Source organism: Anolis carolinensis, unplaced genomic scaffold, assembly GCF_035594765.1.
Source record: "Anolis carolinensis isolate JA03-04 unplaced genomic scaffold, rAnoCar3.1.pri scaffold_9, whole genome shotgun sequence".
NCBI classification, from domain to species: domain Eukaryota; kingdom Metazoa; phylum Chordata; class Lepidosauria; order Squamata; family Dactyloidae; genus Anolis; species Anolis carolinensis.
The window spans coordinates 26,038,486-26,059,527 of record NW_026943820.1 but is presented as its reverse complement, the minus strand read 5'-3'; the positions used below and the strand labels follow the sequence as shown (position 1 = coordinate 26,059,527).

The following is a 21,042-nucleotide window of genomic DNA, read 5'->3' as shown; positions in this document are numbered from 1 at the left end:
GAGGAATAATTGCTTTTATCCAATTGCTGCCAGTTAGAAGGCTAAGCTCCTCCAACTTGGTCTCCTAGCAACCCAATAAAAAATAATAAAAAACACTAAAAAAATTAATACAATAAAATACTATAATAACAGAAAATAACTAAAAATAATACAAGAAAATAATAAAATATAATAAGTAAAAAGATAACTTACAATAAAATTAATTAAAAATACCAATAAAATCACACAACAATTTTAACCAATACCACCACCACTTTGCCACAGCAACGCGTGGCTGGGCACAGCTAGTGCCTATATAAACAATGCAGAGCTAGATATAGATCTATAATTATATATACTAATTTCACATATGCATTTCCCCCTGAAACATTTCCAAATCCACTCAATATATATGTGCATTTCCCTCCAGCAATATTTGCAAGCCCTATATATTTATGTTTATATCTTTCTAGAAATCTCTCTCTGTGTGTATGCATTTCCCCTGCAATATTTGCAAGCCCTACATATCTATATTCATATACAGTAGAGTCTCATTTATCCAACATAAACGGGCCGGCAGAATGTTGGATAAGCAAATATGTTGGATAATAAGGAGGGATTAAGGAAAAGCCTATTAAACATCAAATTAGGTTATGATTTTACAAATTAAGCAACAAAACATCATGTTATACAACAAATTTGACAGAAAAAGTAGTTCAATATGCAGTAATGTTATGCTGTAATTACTGTATTTACGAATTTAGCACCAAAATATCACGATTTATTGAAAACATTGACTATAAAAATGCGTTGGATAATCCAGAACGTTGGATAAGCGAGGGTTGGATAAATGAGACTCTACTGTATATCTATCTAGACATCTCTCTCTATATAGATAATTATATCTGCATAGGATTTGCAAAGACTTGCAAACATATGAGGCAAAAATGTATATATAAAATAATGTATACACATAGATACAGATAGACAGGTACATTGAAATCTCTAGATATCTATATGTTTATAGGATTTGCAAAGACTTGCAAACATATGAGGGGGAAATTCATATATAAAATTAATGTATATAGATAGATAGATACAAATATAGGGATTGCAAAGGCTTGCAGGAGAAAATGCCTATATATCTGTAGCAGAGATTAACAAATATTTCAGGGGGAAATGCTTTTATAAGATTAATCGGTATATATATATTCTTCTTCCTGACTTGCAAGGACTTCTTTCCCTTCTCAAAATATTCCCTTGGTTAAGAGCGAGGGAGGCTTTGGAAAAGTAAACACTGACAAGGGAGGGTAAGATGAGAGATAAATATATCATAAATTGCAAGCAACAGCTTCCAGGCTCCGTTGCCGGCTTGACCTTGACCCGATTATAAGCTAAATAACCCATCTATTATTTTTGTTTTCTTCATGTTCAACTGTAAGCTTTCTTTTGCACTTTCTTTCTCGACTCCAGTAATTGATTCAAGCCTTTGCTACTTTCTGCTAGAAGTATGGTGTCATCTACGTACCTTAATGATCCTTCCTCCAATTTTCACACCTCCTTCCTCCAAGTCTAATCCAGCTTTACATAGAATATGTTTACTATATAAGACAGCAGTTCTTATAAACCACATCAACTCTAGTTTGTGAACATTTGCCATCCTGTAGTCACCATCTGCTCACTCACAAAAAACCACATTTATTAATCTAGAGCCGAGGTGGTCTATATCCAATGCAATGTTTTCAATCAGCACCCCAAATAACCCCAGGAACAGGTCTAAAACAAAGACACCAAGGAGACTATTTCCAGGCACCAAATGGAATGGCTCCACTCATGGGGAGGGAGGAAGAGGAGAAGCAGCAGTCAGGAGGCTTGTTATTGTGCTTTTTCTCCCCTCCTGATATCCCTGTTGCTTTGGCTTTTGTTGCTTTTGGTTTTGCGAGACCCGTCGCTCTCGTTGCAATGGTGTAGTAACATTGAACATATTTTAGTTCTTGGGGACCACTGGTGGTCCACGGACCACAGGTTGGGAACCACCAAGGAATGCAGTTTTTCTTGACCTCTTTGCCATTTGGAAACTTTTCCCTTCTTCCATGTTTTGTCTGGATGATAACTTGCCTCAATTCACTACAATCAAATATTTTGGCACAACTATTTCTTGAAGAGCAATCCATAGGGGAAATAATACTGACTTAAATGCACTTTTGGCCCAGTATATTTTGGAGCCAACCCTAGATTTTATCATTATATTTGTATGTGATTTTATGACTTGTTTTATTGTGGTTGTTGATTCATTTATTTTATTGCTTTGGTTTTATATTGTTGATGTTCGGGCTTGGCCCCATGTAAGCCGCCCCGAGTCCCTTCAGGGAGATGGGGTGGGGTATAAAAACAAAAATTATTATTATTATTATTATTATTATTATTATTATTATTATTATTATTATTATTATGACACAGCAAACAAGATAGATATTCTGGATTTCGTATCACAAAATCACAAGTCAAACACTTCCCAAGTGTCTAGGACTGTGTGATGTATTTTCGGATGATGCGTGCAGATCCCAGTTGGGTGGCCTTTTGCAGTTGGCAGATCGTGATTTTGTCAATGTCCATTGTTTCCAAATGCCGGCTGAGATCTTTTGGCACGGCACCCAATGTGCCCATCACCACTGGGACCACCTGCACTGGTTTCTGCCAGAGTCTTTGAAGTTCAATCTTGAGATCCTGATAGCGGCTGAGTCTTTCCTATTGTTTTTCGTCAATGCGACTGTCACCTGGGATGACAACATCAGTGATCCACACCTTTTTCTTTTCCACAACTGTGATGTCTGGTGTGTTGTGTTCCAGAACTTTCTCAGTCTGGATTCGGAAGTCCCACAGTATCTTTGCGTGCTCATTTTCCAATACTTTTGCAGGTTTGTGATCCCACCAGTTCTTTGCTGCTGGGAGGTGGTACTTGAGGCATAAGTTCCAATGAATCATTTGGGCCACATAGTTGTGCCTCTGTTTGTAGTCTGTCTGTGCGATTTTCTTACAGCAGCTGAGGAGATGATCAATGGTTTCGTCAGCTTCCTTGCACAGTCTGCATTTTGGGTCATCAGGTGATTTTTCGATCTTGGCCTTGATTGCCTTTGTCCTGATGGCTTGCTCCTGGGCTGCAAGGATCAGGCCTTCTGTCTACTTCTTCAGGGTCCCATTTGTGAGCCACAGCCAGGTCTTCTCCTTATCAGCTTTTCCTTCAATTTTGTCAAGGAACTTTCCATGCAATGTTTTGTTGTGCCCGTTGTCAGCTCTAGTTTGTAGTGCGGCTTTCTTGTACTGATTTTTTGTCATGCTCTGCTTTGAGGAGTTTATATTATTTTCCAATACTTTTGCAGGTTTGTGATCCCACCAGTTCTTTGCTGCTGGGAGGTGGTAGTTGAGGCATAAGTTCCAATGAATCATTTGGGCCACATAGTTGTGCCTCTGTTTGTAGTCTGTCTGTGCAATTATTATTATTATTATTTTATTATGACAGAGCAAACAATATAGATATGCTAGATTTCATATCACAAAATCACAAGTCGAACACTTCCCAAGTGTCTAGGACTGTGTGCTGTATTTTCGGATGATGCGTGCAGATCCCAGCAGGGTGGCCTTTTGCAGTTGGCAGATCATAATTTTGTCAATGTCTATTGTTTCCAAATGCCGGCTGAGATCTTTTGGCACGGCACCCAATGTGCCCATCACCACCGGGACCACCTGTACTGGTTTCTGCCAGAGTCTTTGAAGTTCAATCTTGAGGTCCTGATAGCGGCTTATTATCATTATTATTATTATTATTATTATTATTATTATTATTATTATTATTAGAATTTCATAATATTCCTATATAGAAAATAATCTTTCGGTGCAAAAAAATATTTTCTGCTGCATTAGGAATAATATTCCTGGCCAAAATATTGCTCCCTGTATCGATCTTGCAGTTTTCTTTGTAAGAAAACGACACGAATTTCACTTAGAATAAACCCCCAATTGCTTTGAAAACTGCCGAGCTTTTGAAGACTTTCTCTCAGCGGGAAGAAAATTGCAAAAACCACTCGCGGCTTCCTTTGAAAACAAAATTAGCGAAGAATTACCGTCCTGAAGTCAGCATCTTCCCCACCTTGAAACGGAGCCAAATGGAGATGCACACAGAGAGAGTGATGCACTTTGCTTTGATATTGCTTATCCAGGCTTAGTAGGCAGATTCCTTTTCCTTTCTCCAAATTATGGTTCTGGCAACAGTGCAATTGCTCAACACAAAACCGCTGTGCGGAAAGGCCGGAAAGGAGAGGGAGGGAAGCTGGTGCATTGTATCGACCTGCAATGCAGCGGGATCCAAACAACTCTCTTGGGAAATTCTCATGAATATACATTGGTGACCGGAGGTTGAAGCAATAAATGGAAAGTGGCAGCAACAGTCGATCAGGAAAGGAAGCGAAATTCTGGAAAGACTTTTGACCATCTTATCTCAGGGCCTCGCAAAAAAGGAGCGGAATCAGAAGGTCAAGTTGGAAATTTGAATAGCTCTCCTTTCTTCTTTAGATCTCATTATCTTTCTCTATTTGTGGCACCCAGACTCGACAATTTATTGGAACTCTGGCTGGCTGCCCTCTCCTGACTGGGGCTTTCTAATGCAGAGCAGAATTCTGGGAAATGTAGTTTAGGGCCGGCTTCTCACCTTCCTAAACTACACCCCAGAATTCTGTGCTTTCTCAGTCTCTTTCCCAGCAAACTCTGCTTTTTCCCCGGCTGCTTTCCTCTCCTAATGGCAAGAGGCCATTAATTAATAAAGAGGAATGGCAGCCTTTTTGGCTTTGCTTTGCCTGCTTGCCCTTAAAATAAAACTAAGTTTGGGAGGCTTCCAAAGTTTACAAAATGCAAAGGAAAAAGTATTGGGTAAGTTTTGATTCTTACATTTTTGGTGTGGGCCACAACCACATGTCGAATATCACCTCGTATGTATGAATTTAACGAATTTGATACGACTTACAGTGACGGAGGAAAAAATTGCAAACCCGTAACTGTTATCATCATTTTCGATGGATGAGCAGATGGCTACTGGTATATTTCATATGTTCTGTATGTTAAAAAATTGAGCTGAAAGGGGGAAATTTTTGGAATCAGCAGGTCAAATATAAAAGGCTAACACTGGAGGCACTCAAATGTGTGTTCGACAATGATAGGTGCTTATGTTTTATTTTAGTTTTTAATAATGTTAAGAGATGGACTTTCTCATGTGCCGATTGTTTTCTAAGCAAAATATGAAGTGATGGTTTTGATGTCTAGATCCCTACATTGTTTGGGTCCAGGTCACCTAGAGGATTGCCTTTTCCCATATATAAAAATAAAATATTTACTCATAGATTCTAGGGGTGTGCATGATATCGTTTTGGTGTACCGTATTTAGGGGATTCGGGCGTTTTGGCTGCTGAAACCATGAAAACAGGTCTGGCGGGGGGCAGCCAAAGCCTTAGCCGATATTAATCACAGCCACTGGATTTTTTCAGTTAATGGGGGTTAATGGGGCTGAGTGGCACTCTAGCTTTAAAAAAATCCCAAAAATCAGTGGATCGGTGAAACATTTTCAAAGTGCAACATAAATAAAAACAAGGCAAAAAGGATGGGAGGACAGGCAGCTGACCATCTGTTTGCCGACAAAATCTTATTTTCCTGATTCTTCTTTCAGGAAATGTGCTCTTTTCTTGATAGCAGTGGAATTTGTGGAATGTATCAGTGGAATTTGAATTAGGGCTGATTTCCTAGATTGCCATTGATTTGGGAGTTTGCTCTACTGAGGACAAACCAATTACCATATATACTCGAGTATAAGCCAAAATGTAAGTAGATCAATAGGTACCGCTCCAGCGGGAAGGTAACGGCACTCCATGCAGTCATGCCGGCCACATGACCTGGAGATGTCTATGGACAACGCCGGCTCTTTGGCTAAAAATGGAGATGAGCACTAACTCCCAGAGTTGGTCACGACTGGACTTAACGTCAGGGGAAAACTTTACCTTTACCTATAAGCCGACCCGAATATAAGCCAAGGCACCTAATTTTTCCCCTCCCCAAAACTGGGAAAACATTGACTCAAATATAAGCCGATAGCGCTAAATTTCAAAAATAAAAATAGATAGCCATAAAATTACATTAATTGGGGCATCGGTAGGTTACATGTTTTTGAATATTTACATAAAACTGTAATTTAAGATAAGACTGTCCAACTCTGGTTAAATCATTATTCTCATCTTCTTCATTGTAAATTTGCATATGTATCCTTTTAATGATAATAACAGAGTACAATAATAAATGTAATAACACTAATAATATCAGAGTGTGATAATAAATGTATTAATCATAATAAAAATAGAGTAAAATAAATGTAACAGTAACAATAATAATAGAGTAAAATAATAAATTATAATAATAATAAGTAATAGAGTAAGATAATAAATGTAATAATACCAATAATATTAGAGAAAATTAATAAATGTACCATATATACTCGAGTATAAGCCAACCTGAATATAAGCCAACCAGGACCCTCACCCGAGTATAATCCAAGGGGAGCTTTTTCAGTCCTAAAAAAAGGGCTGGAAAACTTGGCTTATACTCGAGTATTTATGGTAAATTGATTGTGCTTTTCCTACATGGCAGTGGGTTGAACTAGATGGCCCCTGTGGTCTCTTCTAACTCTATTATTCTATGAAATAAGTCACAACTTTCTAGCAGTTCATAGCAGCCCTCTGCGGAAGAGTATGTCCTGCTCCAAGTTTGAAAACTCCAAAACACAAGTTAGAAAAAGCAAGTTGCCAAGCAGTTTGCATTTAATCTGGGATGGATCAAAAACAAGGAGAGAGAAAAAATATATAAGCCAACCTTATCTGACTTGTTTGCTCATCAATCGCATCGACGGCGCTTTCCACGGAGCTGAGCAAGGACTGGATCTGGCTGGCCGTCTCCTTCAGCAGGAAGCGGGTCACAAACTGGTCCACGTTGGTTCCCCTCTCGTACACCTGGGAAGAAAAGGGGAAAAAAACCCTATTTTTAAAAATATCCTCCAAGTTGACTGCAAGTTGTCCGTAGACACCTCCAAGGTCACTGGAGATCCTATGGCTGAGATCCTTTGGAGGATTTCAGATTTCCAGATTAGAAATGCTCTACACGTATTGTGTTCTACATATTGGCTTGTGTTGGCAACAACTGAGTCAGCACACAACTACATTGCCCCCCATGTCTCTCTCTGTCTCAGCTGTAGACCATTGGGGGCCCTGAACCTGCTTTAAATTCTGTGTCTGCACTGCCGACACGGCAGACGAGAATAATTACAATAATTAACAATAAGAACAAATGTTATGATGTGATTAAAATGGTTAAACTGGGGTTTAAATAGGACTTATTCATTTGTTCCAAAGCAGTTTCTTCCCCAGCAGGCAACTGATGTACAAACTGTGCCTTTGGGGAATTGCTGCACCAGATGGTTTGGCTCGAGGTGAGTTAATTTCATGCATACCAAAAAGAGGTGTTTCTGCACTCTGGAAATGCATTTGCTACAGCTCTGCCGCATATATCTATCACATATCCCTATCTTCCAACATTTCACGCATGAAAACTGGGATGCATAAGCAGAGCAACATCACACAGTGGTCAAGTTAGGAAAAGATATTAATTAATTAATTAATTTTTATTTACAGTATTTATATTCCGCCCTTCTCACCCTGAAGGGGACTCAGGGCAGATTACAATGAACACATATATGGCAAACGTTCAATGCCAACAGACAAACAACATACAGTATAGACAGACACAGAGGCATTTAACATTTTTCCAGCTTCACGATTCCGGCCACAGGGGGAGCTGTTGCTTCACTGTCCACTAGTGGCTGTACTTCCTCATTCCTTTCCTCGTGTTTTGCTGGCAGTTTTATGGTGTTGTAAATTAGTTAAATTAGCCTCCAGCATAAAGCGTACCTAAATTTCCCTACTTGACAGATGCAACTGTCTTTCGGGGCTGCATAGGTCAACAGCAAGCCGGGCTATTTAATGGTCAGGGGCTTAACCCGACCCGGGCTTTGAACTCATGACCTCTCGGTCAGTAGTGATTTATTGCAGCTGGTTACTAGCCAGCTGCGCCACAGCTCGGCCCATTAATAGGGTGACACAGTGGGTGCTAAGCTGCTAAACTTGCTGACCAGAAGGTTGGCAGTTCGATTCCGCGGGATGGGGTGAGCTCCCGCTGTTAGTTCCAGCTTCGGCCAACTTAGCAGTTTGAAAACATGCCAATGTGAGTACATCAATAGGTACTGCCTCGGCGGGAAGGTAAACAGTGTTCCATGAAGTCATGCTGGTGACATGACCTAGAAATGGAGGCCGGGCTGTGGCGCAGCTGGCTAGTAACCAGCTGCTATAAATCACTACTGACCGAGGGGTCATGAGTTCGAAGCCCGGGTCGGGTTAAGCCTCCGACCATTAAAAAAAAAATAGCCCCGACTTGCTGTTGACCTAGCAGCCCCAAAAGACAGTTGCATCTGTCAAGTAGGGAAAATTTAGGTACGCTTTATGCGGGAGGCTAATTTAACTAATCTACAACACCATAAAACTGCTCACGAGGAAAAGAAGAGGAAGAACAGCCACCAATGGACGGTGAAGCAACAGCTCCCCCTGTGGCCGGAATCGTGAAGCTGGAAAGATGTTAAAATGCCTCTGTGTCTGTCTAAAACTGAATGTTGTTTGTCTGTTGGCATTGAATGTTTGCCATATATGTGTGCATTGTAATCCGCCCTGAGTCCCCTTCGGGGTGAGAAGGGCGGAATATAAATACTGTAAATAAATAAATAAATAAATAAATGTATTATATGAGTCTACACTGTCATGTAATCCAGTTCAAAGCAGATAATCTGGCTTTTATATGGCAGTGTAGCAGGGGCCTCAAAGTGGGCAATGGCATGTTTTAACCATAGTAGGAAAACAATAAAGATGGCTTTCTTTTCTCTATAGGAAAATTTAACAAAGATGAATTCCTCCACAATAAGAGTGTCATGCAACAAGAGCGTGCGGAAGGTCAATGTAACCCTTCCAACCCCATTCCTTTTACAGAGGCACTTAAATCCTTTCTTACGCAGCACAGAAAAATCAAAACACTAGATCCCACGCTTCAATAAAGATAGAGTCTCCAGGGCATCAAATCTCAAATGCATCAACACCTTGATAATTGAATTTGCTCTTGCCACAAGTACACAACAGAATTTTTTTTATATGTTTCCTGGATGACAGCTGGAATAAACGGAAAGGCAAAGCCTCTGTCTTATCTCCCAGATTTATAGAGACGGTGAAAGCTGTTCAGCAAAAAGGAATTGGCAACGATTTGACCTTGCAAGGGGCCTTCTAGCTCAGGCAGGAAATGCAGAATACCACGATGTAACAAAATCTGAAACATTTTATCTTCCTGGTTTGAAAGTGTTATTCCTGTTTAATAGGGGAATGGGAAAAGGCCTGGAACCCCAGATTAAAACTCACCTATGCAATAGAATTGAAAGAAAACTGGATTAAAATGTTTCATCGCTGGCATTTGACTCCCCAAAGAATAGCAAATTTTAATAATAAAAATTCAAATAAGTGCTGGAAATGCAAGGACCAAGTGGGAACCTTTTTCCACTGCTGGTGGACTTGCAAGGAGGCGAAAAGCTATTGGAAGAAAATTCAGCAAGAAATACAAAAGATGTTGCAAATTAATATAGAACTGAATCCCAAATATTTTCTCTTGGGGATGCTAGACATAAAAAGTGACAAAAATAAAGAAATCCTTTTCAGTTATCTCACTACGGCGGCAAGAATAGTATATGCCAGCTACTGGAAAAAGAAAGAAACCCCGAAATTGAGCTGTTGGCTAAATAAGGTTTTGGAAATAATGAATATGGACAAATTGACATATTTACTAAAAAATAACTACGGCATTCCGAAAAAACAAACAAACTGGGATGCGATAAAAAAGTATTTGAGGGAGAGACAAATGAGGGTGATAATTTAACCCTTAAAGAAAAGGAATCGTCAATGAGGAAAGATAGAGAATAGGCTGATATTGACTTAGACAATAGGAATAGAGGTTAAAGAAATGGATTATGGACTGTAATTACTTCAGGTATCTGTGTAAAAGATGGAAGTGACAAATTTTATTTTTTGTTCTTTTTATTTCATTTTACAATTTTTTTTTTCCTTTCTTTTTTTCATTGTGGTTTTGGACTACCTTCTTTTCCTTTGTTTCTTCCCTTTCTTTCCCTTTCCCCCTTTTGTTTGCCCACTGCACTTGTACTTTCATTGACTCACTGAATATATTATTTGGAAACTCAATAAAATTATTTAAAAAAAAAAAAGAATTTTTTTTATATGTTTCCTGGATGACAGCTGGAATAAACGGAAAGGCAAAGCCTCTGTCTTATCTCCCAGATTTATAGAGACGGTGAAAGCTGTTCAGCAAAAAGGAATTGGCAACGATTTGACCTTGCAAGGGGCCTTCTAGCTCAGGCAGGAAATGCAGAATACCACGATGTAACAAAATCTGAAACATTTTATCTTCCTGGTTTGAAAGTGTTATTCCTGTTTAATTGTGCGAACTTTACTTTGAAAGTACAGTAAAACCTCAACGGTGGCCCAGTTAACCAATCATAGAACCATAGAATCGTAGAGTTGGAAGCGACCTCATGGGCCATCCAGTCCAACCCCCTGCAAGAAGCAGGAAAATCTCATTCAAAGCACCCCCGACAGATGGCCATCCAGCCTCTGCTTAAAAGCCTCCAAAGAAGGAGCCTCCACTATAGTCCGGGGCAGAGAGTTCCACTGATGAACAGCTCTCACAGTGAGGAAGTTCTTCCTGATGTTCAGGTGGAATCTCCTTTCTTGCAGTTTGAAGCCATTGCTCCATTGCGTCCTAGTCTGCAGGGCAGCAGAAAACAAGCTCCCTCCCTCCTCCCTATGACTTCACGTATTTGTACATGGCTATCATGTCTCCTCTCAGCCTTCTCTTCTGCAGGCTAAACATACCCAGTTCTTTAAGCCGCTCCTCAAAGGGCTTGTTCTCCAGACCTTTGATCATTTTAGTCGCCCTCCTCTGGACGCTTTCCAGCTTAGAGTCAACATCTCCCTTCAATTGAGGTGCCCAGAATTGGACGCAGTATTCCAGGTGTGGTCTGACCAAGGCAGAATAGGCGCTTGGGCCTTTAGAGAAGCGCGAAGTGTGTCGCGAGAATACAAAATACTTGCTTGTTCCGCGGCAAGCGACCCAATGGTCGCCTCCGCCACCGCTGCCCGCTGCCACCGCCGGTAAGTTTGGGGTGGGGGGGGGGGGGCACGACCCTAGGTAGGCTTACATCCTGAAAAAACCTAGGACCGCTCCTGGTACCAACTGTAGTTTCCGAACCATCTTCAAAGGCAGCCCCATGTAGAGTGCATTGCAGTAATCCAACCTGGAGGTAACTAAGGTGTGGACCACCATCAGAATCAGAAATATGGTTTTCTATAGGCAAGCAGATGGCGACTACTGGATGGCAAATGTTCTGTATCAGAAACTAGAGTTGATGTAGTCTATCCAATGCAGTTTTCTGAATCAGCATCCCAAATAACCAAACTGCATCTCAAGTTGACCAAAAACTGATTCGTAACCCTTTTGGTACTAATGTTGGAGAGCGGTCCCCAGTCAAAGTGGGCCCTAGTCAATAAAAGGTTGGGAAACAATATAGGTAAAAGGTAAAGGTTTTCCCCTGACGTTAAGTCCACTCGTGACCGACTCTGGGGGTTGGTGCTCATCTCCATTTCTAAGCCAAAGAGCCGACGTTGTCCGTAGACACCTCCAAGATCATGTGGCCGGCATGACTGCGCCGTTACCTTCCTGCCGGAGCGGTACCTATTGATCTACTCACATTTGCATGTTTTCGAACTGCTAGGTTGGCAGGAGCTGGGGCTAACAGTGGGTGCTCATTCCACTCCCGGGATTTGAACCTGGGACCTTTCGGTCTGCAAGTTCAGCAGCTCAGCGCTTTAACACACTGCGCCACCACCAGGGGCCGGGAAACAATATATGGAGGGGTAAAATTGTGCATTTTTATCTTAAGAGTTTAAAAGGCAATCAATCAATCAATCAACACACGAGGTATATTTCCCCACTGCTATTTGTTAATGTGGGATTTGTGTATTGATAGTGTTTAAATGAAATTTGTGTCTTGCCTTGTATTGCATGCTGATTGCATCATCCAGAGTGTGCTATAGTCTGGAAAGAGTCAATTACTAAGAAGCTGTGATGACCTTGATGTGTGGCTGGAGCTGGGGAGTATCCAGACACAAGTGTGTATGCATTACTGATTGCATCAGTTCTGTTTTGAGTTGAATGCTGTCTGCTGAGTGCTGTGTCCATTGTCTGCAAGTCTGTTTGTCTTTATTACTGCTTTCAGTAAAACTTTGCATATAGTTTTACCACCGTCTTTGATGTCTCTTCGTTTTGCTTTCCACTGATTCCATCCAACTACTGCTGCGCTGCAAATTACTCTGACAATTGGTTATGGGCCCAGATACCAGTTCCTAGACTGGACCTGATCGTGGAGTTTGGAGTGGAGAAAAAGTTGGAGCTGCAAGTGTGACCAGAGACGGGAGCCGCTGTTCTGGTGAGCCTGCTTTGGTGTGTCTTCGGTGGAAGATTGATTCCTGGAGAAGCAGAGCTGCAAGCGGGGCATGCTGGAGCCTGACTGATTGATGGCCAGTTTTTGGATATTGATTTTTTTCCCACCCAGCTTCTAAAGCTTGGGTACCAAAGCCAATTATTTTGACTGCTCCAATTTTTGTGTGTGTGTGTCAGGAGCAACCGGAGTTGCTTCAGCAGTGAGAGAATTGGCCGTCTTCAAGGACGTTGCCCAGGGGACGCCCGGATGTTAATAATAATAATAATAATAATAATAATAATAATAATAATAATAATAATAATAATAAAACTTTATTTTTACCCCGCCACCATCTCCCCAACGGGGACTCGGGGCGGCTTACATGGGGCCATGCCCAGGACAATACAATATAACAAAATATAAAAAAAACAACATATCAAAATACAATTAAACAATACAATAGATAATAATGTGCAGTACAACACAAAGTCAAGAAAGCAATATAACAAGGGCGGTCCGCATGAACACTAAGTTAAATGTTTTGATGTTTTTACCATCCTTGTGGGAGACTTCTCTCATATCCCTGCATGGAGCTGGAGCTGATAGAGGGAGCTCATCCGCGCTCTCCCCAGGTGGGATTCAATGAGATGTTAGGATGAACTTTTTTGTTTAACTTTAAATGAGAGCGAGGGCAAGACTCAAGGGTGGAAAAGAGAAACCCCGGTTTTGATTCCAAGCTATTTTAAAGATATATATTTTAATGACTAAAACGAAGAGACGGTAACAGTACGGAGCAATCGCTCATTATAATTTATTTGAAGACAAGCGCAGGGCAATTTGAATAATCAAAGTCCCCGACATGCAAATGGCTCTGCGTCTGTGACAGAAGGGATTAATGAAGGTCTGGTTGCCATGGGAACCCTGGGCAGCCTGCAAATCCCAGACGGAAACAAGGGCATCTTCCGCCTTTTTATTTAAATCGGAAAAAAAGAAGAAAAAAGAAAGAATGTGGGAAAGGAAAGAGAGGGAGAAGGAGAGGAAAGCATTGCAAGCCTTCAAAGAAGACCATACACAACCACAAATAAAATTAATCCTGGAAATGACCTGTATAATGATAGAAGATTGACAGTACAGTTATATGTTTTCATGGAATCATGGAATAGCGCGAGTTGTCATTTGGTGGGGCACCAGAATACTTTTGCAAAGAAAGCTAAATACCTTGTTAAACTATAACTCTCATGTTTCTATAGCATTGAGCCGTGGCAGTTCAGATGGTGTCAAACTGCAATAATATTGTTGAAGGCTTTCATGGCCGGAATCATTGGGTTGCTGTGAGGTTTTGATGTCTGGAATCATTGGGTTGCTGTGAGTTTTCGATGGATGGAATCATTGGATTGCTGTGAGTTTTTGATGGACAGAATCATTGGGTTGCTATGAGTTTTTGATGGCTGGAATCATTGTGTTGCTGTGAGTTTTTGATGGCTGGAATCATTGGGTTGCTGTGAGTTTTTGATGGCTGGAATCATTGGGTTGCTGTGAGTTTTTGTTGGCTGGAATCATTGGGTTGCTGTGAGTTTTTGATGGCTGGAATCATTGGGTTGTTGTGAGTTTTCGATGGACGGAATCATGGGGTTACTGTGAGTTTTTGACGGCTAGAATCATTGAATTGCTGTGAGTTTTTGATGGCCGGAATCATTGAATTGCTGTGAGTTTTCGATGAATGGAATCATTGAATTGCTATGAGTTTTTGATGGCCAGAATCATTGAATTGCTGTGAGTTTTTGATGGACGGAATCACTGAATTGCTGTGAGTTTTTGATGGACGGAATCACTGAATTGCTGTGAGTTTTTGATGGCCAGAATCATTGAATTGCTGTGAGTTTTCGATGGATGGAATCATTGAATTGCTGTGAATTTTTGATGGACGGAATCATTGAATTGCTGTGAATTTTTGATGGACAGAATCATTGAATTGCTGTGAATTTTTGATGGACGGAATCACTGAATTGCTGTGAGTTTTTGATGGCCAGAATCATTGAATTGCTGTGAATTTTTGATGGACGGAATCATTGAATTGCTGTGAGTTTTTGATGGACAGAATCATTGAATTGCTGTGAATTTTTGATGGACGGAATCACTGAATTGCTGTGAGTTTTTGATGGCCAGAATCATTGAATTGCTGTGAATTTTTGATGGACGGAATCATTGAATTGCTGTGAGTTTTTGATGGCCAGAATCATTGAATTGCTGTGAGTTTTTCGGGCTGTATGGCCATGTTCCAGCAGCATTATTTCCTGATGTTTCAACTTCATCTGTGGCTAACAGCATCTTCAGGTAGACTCTATGATCAACTTTTGATGGAAGCATGCCATGGAGGACCTAGGAAATGCAGAGCAAGGATATATTTTGCCAGATCCAAGCATTCCATATAAGAGGGAATCCACTGGCTCTCCTGGCTTTCTGCAGCATCACAGGGATCTTGCATTGCATCTCTTGCACCTTCACTCTGAGTTATATTGAGTGACAAAAATAGTCTGGAAATATTGCAAAGGATTTTTTACTTTAAAAGCACCATGAGGATAAACAAACCATCCTTCTTCTCTGGTTAGGAGTGAGATACAATGCGATGCCGTTGCCGCTGGCGGCATTTAGATGCTTTCTGCAGAGAAAGGCATTTTCAAAGACAATATTTTGTACCAAAGTAGCATTGGCTGTCTGTTGAGAGCGCTCAAGTCAGATTAGGGAAGGACAAATTGGTCTGTGGAATAACACACTGTATTTTGCACTTTCTGATTCAGCGGGCGATTTTTAAAAAAAGAAAACTTCACAAAACCTTGCGTTTTTTTTTTATATGACTTATAGCAGATATTGCAGTTGATTGCTCTGGGGATGGTTTTATCAGATCCAGTTTTATATATTCTCATTACAAGATCCAGTTTTATCAGATCCAGTTTTATATATTCTCATTACAAGATCCAGTTTTATCAGATCCAGTTTTATATATTCTCATGCCCAAGTTACCAACAAGATGGGCTCTTTAGGTTTGCTGTTAGGTTGATTTTGTTTTTAAGTCAGAACAGGTAGGTTACAGTAGAGTCTCACTTATCCAAGCCTCGCTTATCCAAGCTTCTGGATTATCCAAGCCATTTTTGTAGTCAAATGTTTTCAATATATCACGATATTTTGGTCCTAAATTTGTAAATACAGTAATTACAACATAACATTACTGCGTATTGAACTACTTTTTCTGTCAAATTTATTGTATAACATGATCTTTTGATGCTTAATTTGTAAAATCATAACCTAATTTGACATTTAATAGGCTTTTCCTTAATCCCTCCTTGTTATCCAAGATATTCGCTTATCCAAGCTTCTGCCGGCCCGTTTAGCTTGGATAAGTGAGACTCTACTGTAATAATAATAATAATAATAATAATAATAATAATAATAATAATAATAATAATACAGTAGAGTCTCACTTATCCAACACTTGCTTATCCAATGTTCTGGATTATCCAACGCATTTTTGTAGTCAATGTTTTCAATACATCGGGATACTTTGGTGCTAAATTCGTAAATACAGTAACGACTACATAACATTACTGCGTATTGAACTACTTTTTCTGTCAAATTTGTTGTGTAACATGATGTTTTGATGCTTAATTTGTAAAATCATAACCTAATTTAATGTTTAATAGGCTTTTCCTTAATCTCTCCTTATTATCCAACATATTTGCTTATCCAACATTCTGCCGACCCGTTTACGTTGGATAAGCGAGACTCTACTGTAAAGAAATTTTTATTAAAAATTTTCCAAAAAGAAAAAATAAGAAAAATAAGAAAATGAAAAAGAAAAAAGGAGGAAAAAAAATTATATGGTGGCTTCCAATCCTCTTCATTGTGAATTATAGTCCTTTAAAACTTTATTTCATGTATCTGTTCTTCCGCGAGATTGTTGTGAGTTCCCAAGGGTTAATACCCTTTATTTTTCTTTCTGCTTTAAAGGAGTTCATAAATCAAGGGTTCCAGCCAAGCTATTTCCAGGTTAATTGTGAAGAGCAGAGACAATCAGCAACACATCAATAGAGCAGAGAACATATGCTGATTAAAAAGCAAATCAATTGGGTTAAGGAAGAGTCCGTTTTCTGCTACTGATTTTTTCTTTGATGACAATTTTGAACACATGCTTGAGTATGCAAGTAGATGTAAATCAGACTATTTTGGAAAACCTAAGGTGCCGTATGCTCTCAGATAGTGTATATGGGTTGGGCTGGCAGTTTAAGCTTGGGTCGGGGTGAGCTCCTGCCATCAGCCCAGCTTTAACTCACCTAGCAGTTCGAAAATAACAATGTAAGTAGATAAATAGGAGGTAAAAGGTGCCTTAAAAAACATGCTGGCAAAAATCTGACCTAGCAAAAGTTATTCCTTTGCTTAGCAACAGCCAATCCAGAGAAATCACAGAGGGCCACTTCACCAGGCAACAGCTAATCCTTTGTCAACAGCCAATTCTGAGACATGATGTAGGGCCACTTCACCTAGTAACTGCTATTCTTTTGCCTAGCAACAGCCAATCCAGAGACATCACAGAGGGCCACTTCACCTGGCAACACCTAATCCTTGGTCAACAGCCAATTCTGAGACATGATATAGGGCCACTTCACCTAGTAACTGCTATTCTTTTGCCTAGCAACAGCCAATCTAGAGACATCACAGAGGGCCACTTCACCTAGCAACAGCCTTTGTGCTACATACATACATACCCTGTTTCCCTGAAAGTAAGACATCCCCAAAAAATAAGACCTAGTAGAGGTTTTGCTGAATTGCTAAATATAAGGCCTCCCCCAAAAGTAAGACCTAGCAAAGTTTTTGTTTGGAATTATGCCCGCCAAACAGAACACCAGAGCATGCAGGATCGGTAAATGTACATAATAATAATACCCTGTTTCCCTGAAAAAAAGACATCCCCGGAAAATAACACCTAGTAGAGGTTTCGCTGAATTGCTAAATATAAGGCATCCCCTGAAAGTAAGACCTAGCCAAGTTTTTATTTGGAAGCATGCCCGCCAAACAGAACACCAGAGTATGCGGGTTTGGTAAATGTACATACCATAAAGTGTTGTACATGTAAATAATGGTAATAACAATAAATTATTGATAGGATTCACAGTTTGTCTGGTTATGCTGGTTTGTGATGACAACTACTGTACAGTATATAATGTTCATTTTTTGTTCAACAATAAATGTGAATTCTTCTTCATGGAAAAATAAGACATCCCCTGAAAATAAGACCTAGAGCCTCTTTGGGAGCAAAAATTAATATAAGACACTGTCTTATTTTCAGGGAAACACGGTACATACATACAATGACTTTTATATAGATAGAAGATAGAAAAAAGAAATATTTTTGAAGCTGTGGATGGTGGAATCCATGGATATGGAGGGCTGACTGCAAATCTTGCCACATCCCCTAAAGAACATAATTTTGCCATAAGTCAAAAATGACTTGCAGGTATAAGCAAACTAATCAAAGCCAGAAATGCCATTGGTTTCAGTGAGTATCCTCATAAGCATGGCTGTCTCAACCCAACTCCATCGTTTGTGAATGAAGACGGTATGCTGGTTATGAAAAACCCAAAAAATATTTTGGAAACAACTGGGGCACATTTACCTGGAGGTTTCCAGCTTCAAAGACATGATCTCTCTCTTCGGGCAACTTCTTGTAGTTCATATGCATCACCTTAAACGGCTGCTCCACTGATACAGGCGGAATATTGTATTCCAATAGATGCATTTTCATATTAATCTCTTAATAGTCCCCATTAGTGACTGTCCTATATGGTTAGACTTGGTTTGCAACAAGGAGGTCATTACGATAACAATCGCCAAAAATGTTTCCGCCCTGGGCCTGATTAACAGATTTGTCGGCCTGTCCAGGGGAGATTTAATGAGATTTGCTCTGATTAATTCTGCCCAGTATAGTTATTTTCTGCTCATATTGATATACATAAAAAATAAAAATCCCACAAGTTGAAATATTTATGCTGGAGGCTGCATGGAATAGCTGCTGCTCAATTAAGCCCTTTTAGAGGAGCTCGTGGGGACAAATGTGTTGCGCTTCATTGCATCCTTTGGCAACACAACGCATTCTCAGTTTGTTGGACTACATCTCCCATCATCCCCATAGGTTGGAAATGCCTTGCGGGCACAAAACAATGACAAAGCCCTGTATTCCTGAATGGCATGAGGTTGGAAGGAGCATTTAGGATTCTCAGCCATAGAGCTCTAACACCTAGCCAAACTACAAATTCCGATATTATGTTGGATGGAGCCATACTATATAAACATAAATATATAATATATTGTACATACATATAATATTCATAATAATATTATAATGGAATACAATATTATACTACCAATAATACAATATAATAATATTAATTTTATATATATATATATATATATATATATATATATATATATAGGTAATGAAATTTCGGCCTAGGACAAAACAACAAAACTGCACATCCCAGAAACACTAAACTTGGCAGCACAACCCCGACTGCACACTGAAGTGGATTATATGGCAGTGTTGAGTCAAGATAATCCAGTTCAAAGCAGATAATATAAGATTATAAATGGGTTATATAGCTGTGTGGAAGGGCCTTGATTCTAAACTGCCATATAATCCAGTTCAAATCTGATAATCTGTATTTTATAGGCCTAAGTGAGGTCTAACGCTGCCTGTCCCCTGGACTGAGTGGGTTGCTAGGAGACCAAGTGGGCGGAGCTTAGCCTTCTAACTGGCAGCAATAAGAACAATTATTGCTCTCCCTCTAATTAGGACTTTATTTTTCTTTTCTTTTTGTTGTATGAACGTAGACTCATGGATGAGGGGTTGTGCTGCCAAGTTTAGTGTTTCTGGGATGTGTAGTTTTGTTGTTTTGTCCTAGGCCGAAATTTCATTACCCTTTTATATATATAGACTAGCTGTGCCCGGCCACGCGTTGCTGTGGCAAAGTGGTGGTATTGGTTAAAAATTAGTGTGTAATTTTTATTTGATTTTATTTGCATTTTTTAATTAATTCTATTGTAAGTTATATTTTTATTTATTATATTTTATTATTTTCTTGTATTATTTTGAGTTATTTTCTGTTATTATAGTATTTTATCATATTAATTTTTTAGTGTTTTTTATTATTATTTTTTATTGGGTTGCTAGGACACCAAGTTGGAGGAGCTTAGCCTTCTAACTGGCAGCAATTGGATAAAAGCAATTATTCCTCTCTCTCTAATTAGGACTTTATTTTTCTTTTCTTTTTGTTGTATCAACCTAGAGCCGTGGATGATGGGTTGTGTTGCCAAATGTCGAGGTTGGGAGGCCTGTAGTTTTGTTGTTTTGTGGGTCGCCGTGATGCCATCACTCTTTTATATATATAGATTGGTCTCTGTTTGGTTTCCAGTGCTCACGCTGCCTTGGGGTGCAACAACACCCCTCTAGTTGTTACATTGGCAAGCCCCAAGTGATGAATCCTATCTCCAAAAAAGTTGGCGATCTCTTCTCTCTCTTGAGAAATTCTCTAGCATTTCTCTCTGCATACAATTAAGCTCGAGAATTTCAAATAGCCACTGGTGTTCAGTTCAAGCCTTTCAAAAATGCCAATTAAATAAGACTTGCATCTTAGAGATGTGAGGCGCTGTATGCGGAGCATCCTGAAAGCGTTCTATCTGGAGGCTGCTTCCAATTTGGGATCAGAGTTTTAAAACAGTCTCTCCCCTCTCTGATCTTCATGATAGCTTCTGGAAGGACATCTCCAACCCCATGGGCACAAGACCCCATAAGAAGGCCTCTTAAGCATTTCAGACTGTCAAAGCAAGCAAGGAATCCTGTGCTAAACACCTTGCTGTGAGACCGTGCGGCTTCATTGCAAATTTAATGAGGAAAGGAAGACATACATGGAGGAAAAAGCCCTCGGTATCTCGTGCTCCTTCTCTGCTGCGTAAGGTTGCCACGTGGGAGCTTTACCATTCTTATCTGGCCTCTGTTTCTCCTCCGAACATCTAAAAGTGACACTCAGCCCCCCCCCCCCCACCAAACCAATCACTGAAAAATAAAAGTGAAGATGTTGGATAATAAGGAGGGCTTAAGGAAAAGCCTATTAAACATCAAATTACATTAAGATTTTACAAATTTTGCGAATTTAGCACCAAACATTGAACAGGGATATAGGGCAGTGTGGACTTAGATAACCCAGTTCAAAGCAGATATTGTGGGTTATTCTGCCTTGATATTCTGGGTTATATGGCTGTGTGGAAGAGCCCTGAGGGTCCTTCCACACAGCCATATAACCCAGAATATCAAGGCAGATAATTAAAAGGCCACCGAAAGGGAA

The 21,042-nt window shown here is 39.8% G+C and overlaps 1 protein-coding gene across 2 annotated transcripts in view; it reads right to left on the bottom strand.

The window, feature by feature from the left end:
• Positions 1-21,042, bottom strand: part of necab2 (N-terminal EF-hand calcium binding protein 2) — a 199,692-nt gene that overhangs the window by 22,837 nt on the left and 155,813 nt on the right. For both annotated transcript variants that reach the window (XM_062961520.1, XM_062961519.1), the window contains one exon: positions 6,886-7,022. In XM_062961520.1, the coding sequence (XP_062817590.1) occupies positions 6,886-7,022 (137 nt within the window). The remainder of the gene's footprint in view (positions 1-6,885; positions 7,023-21,042) is intronic.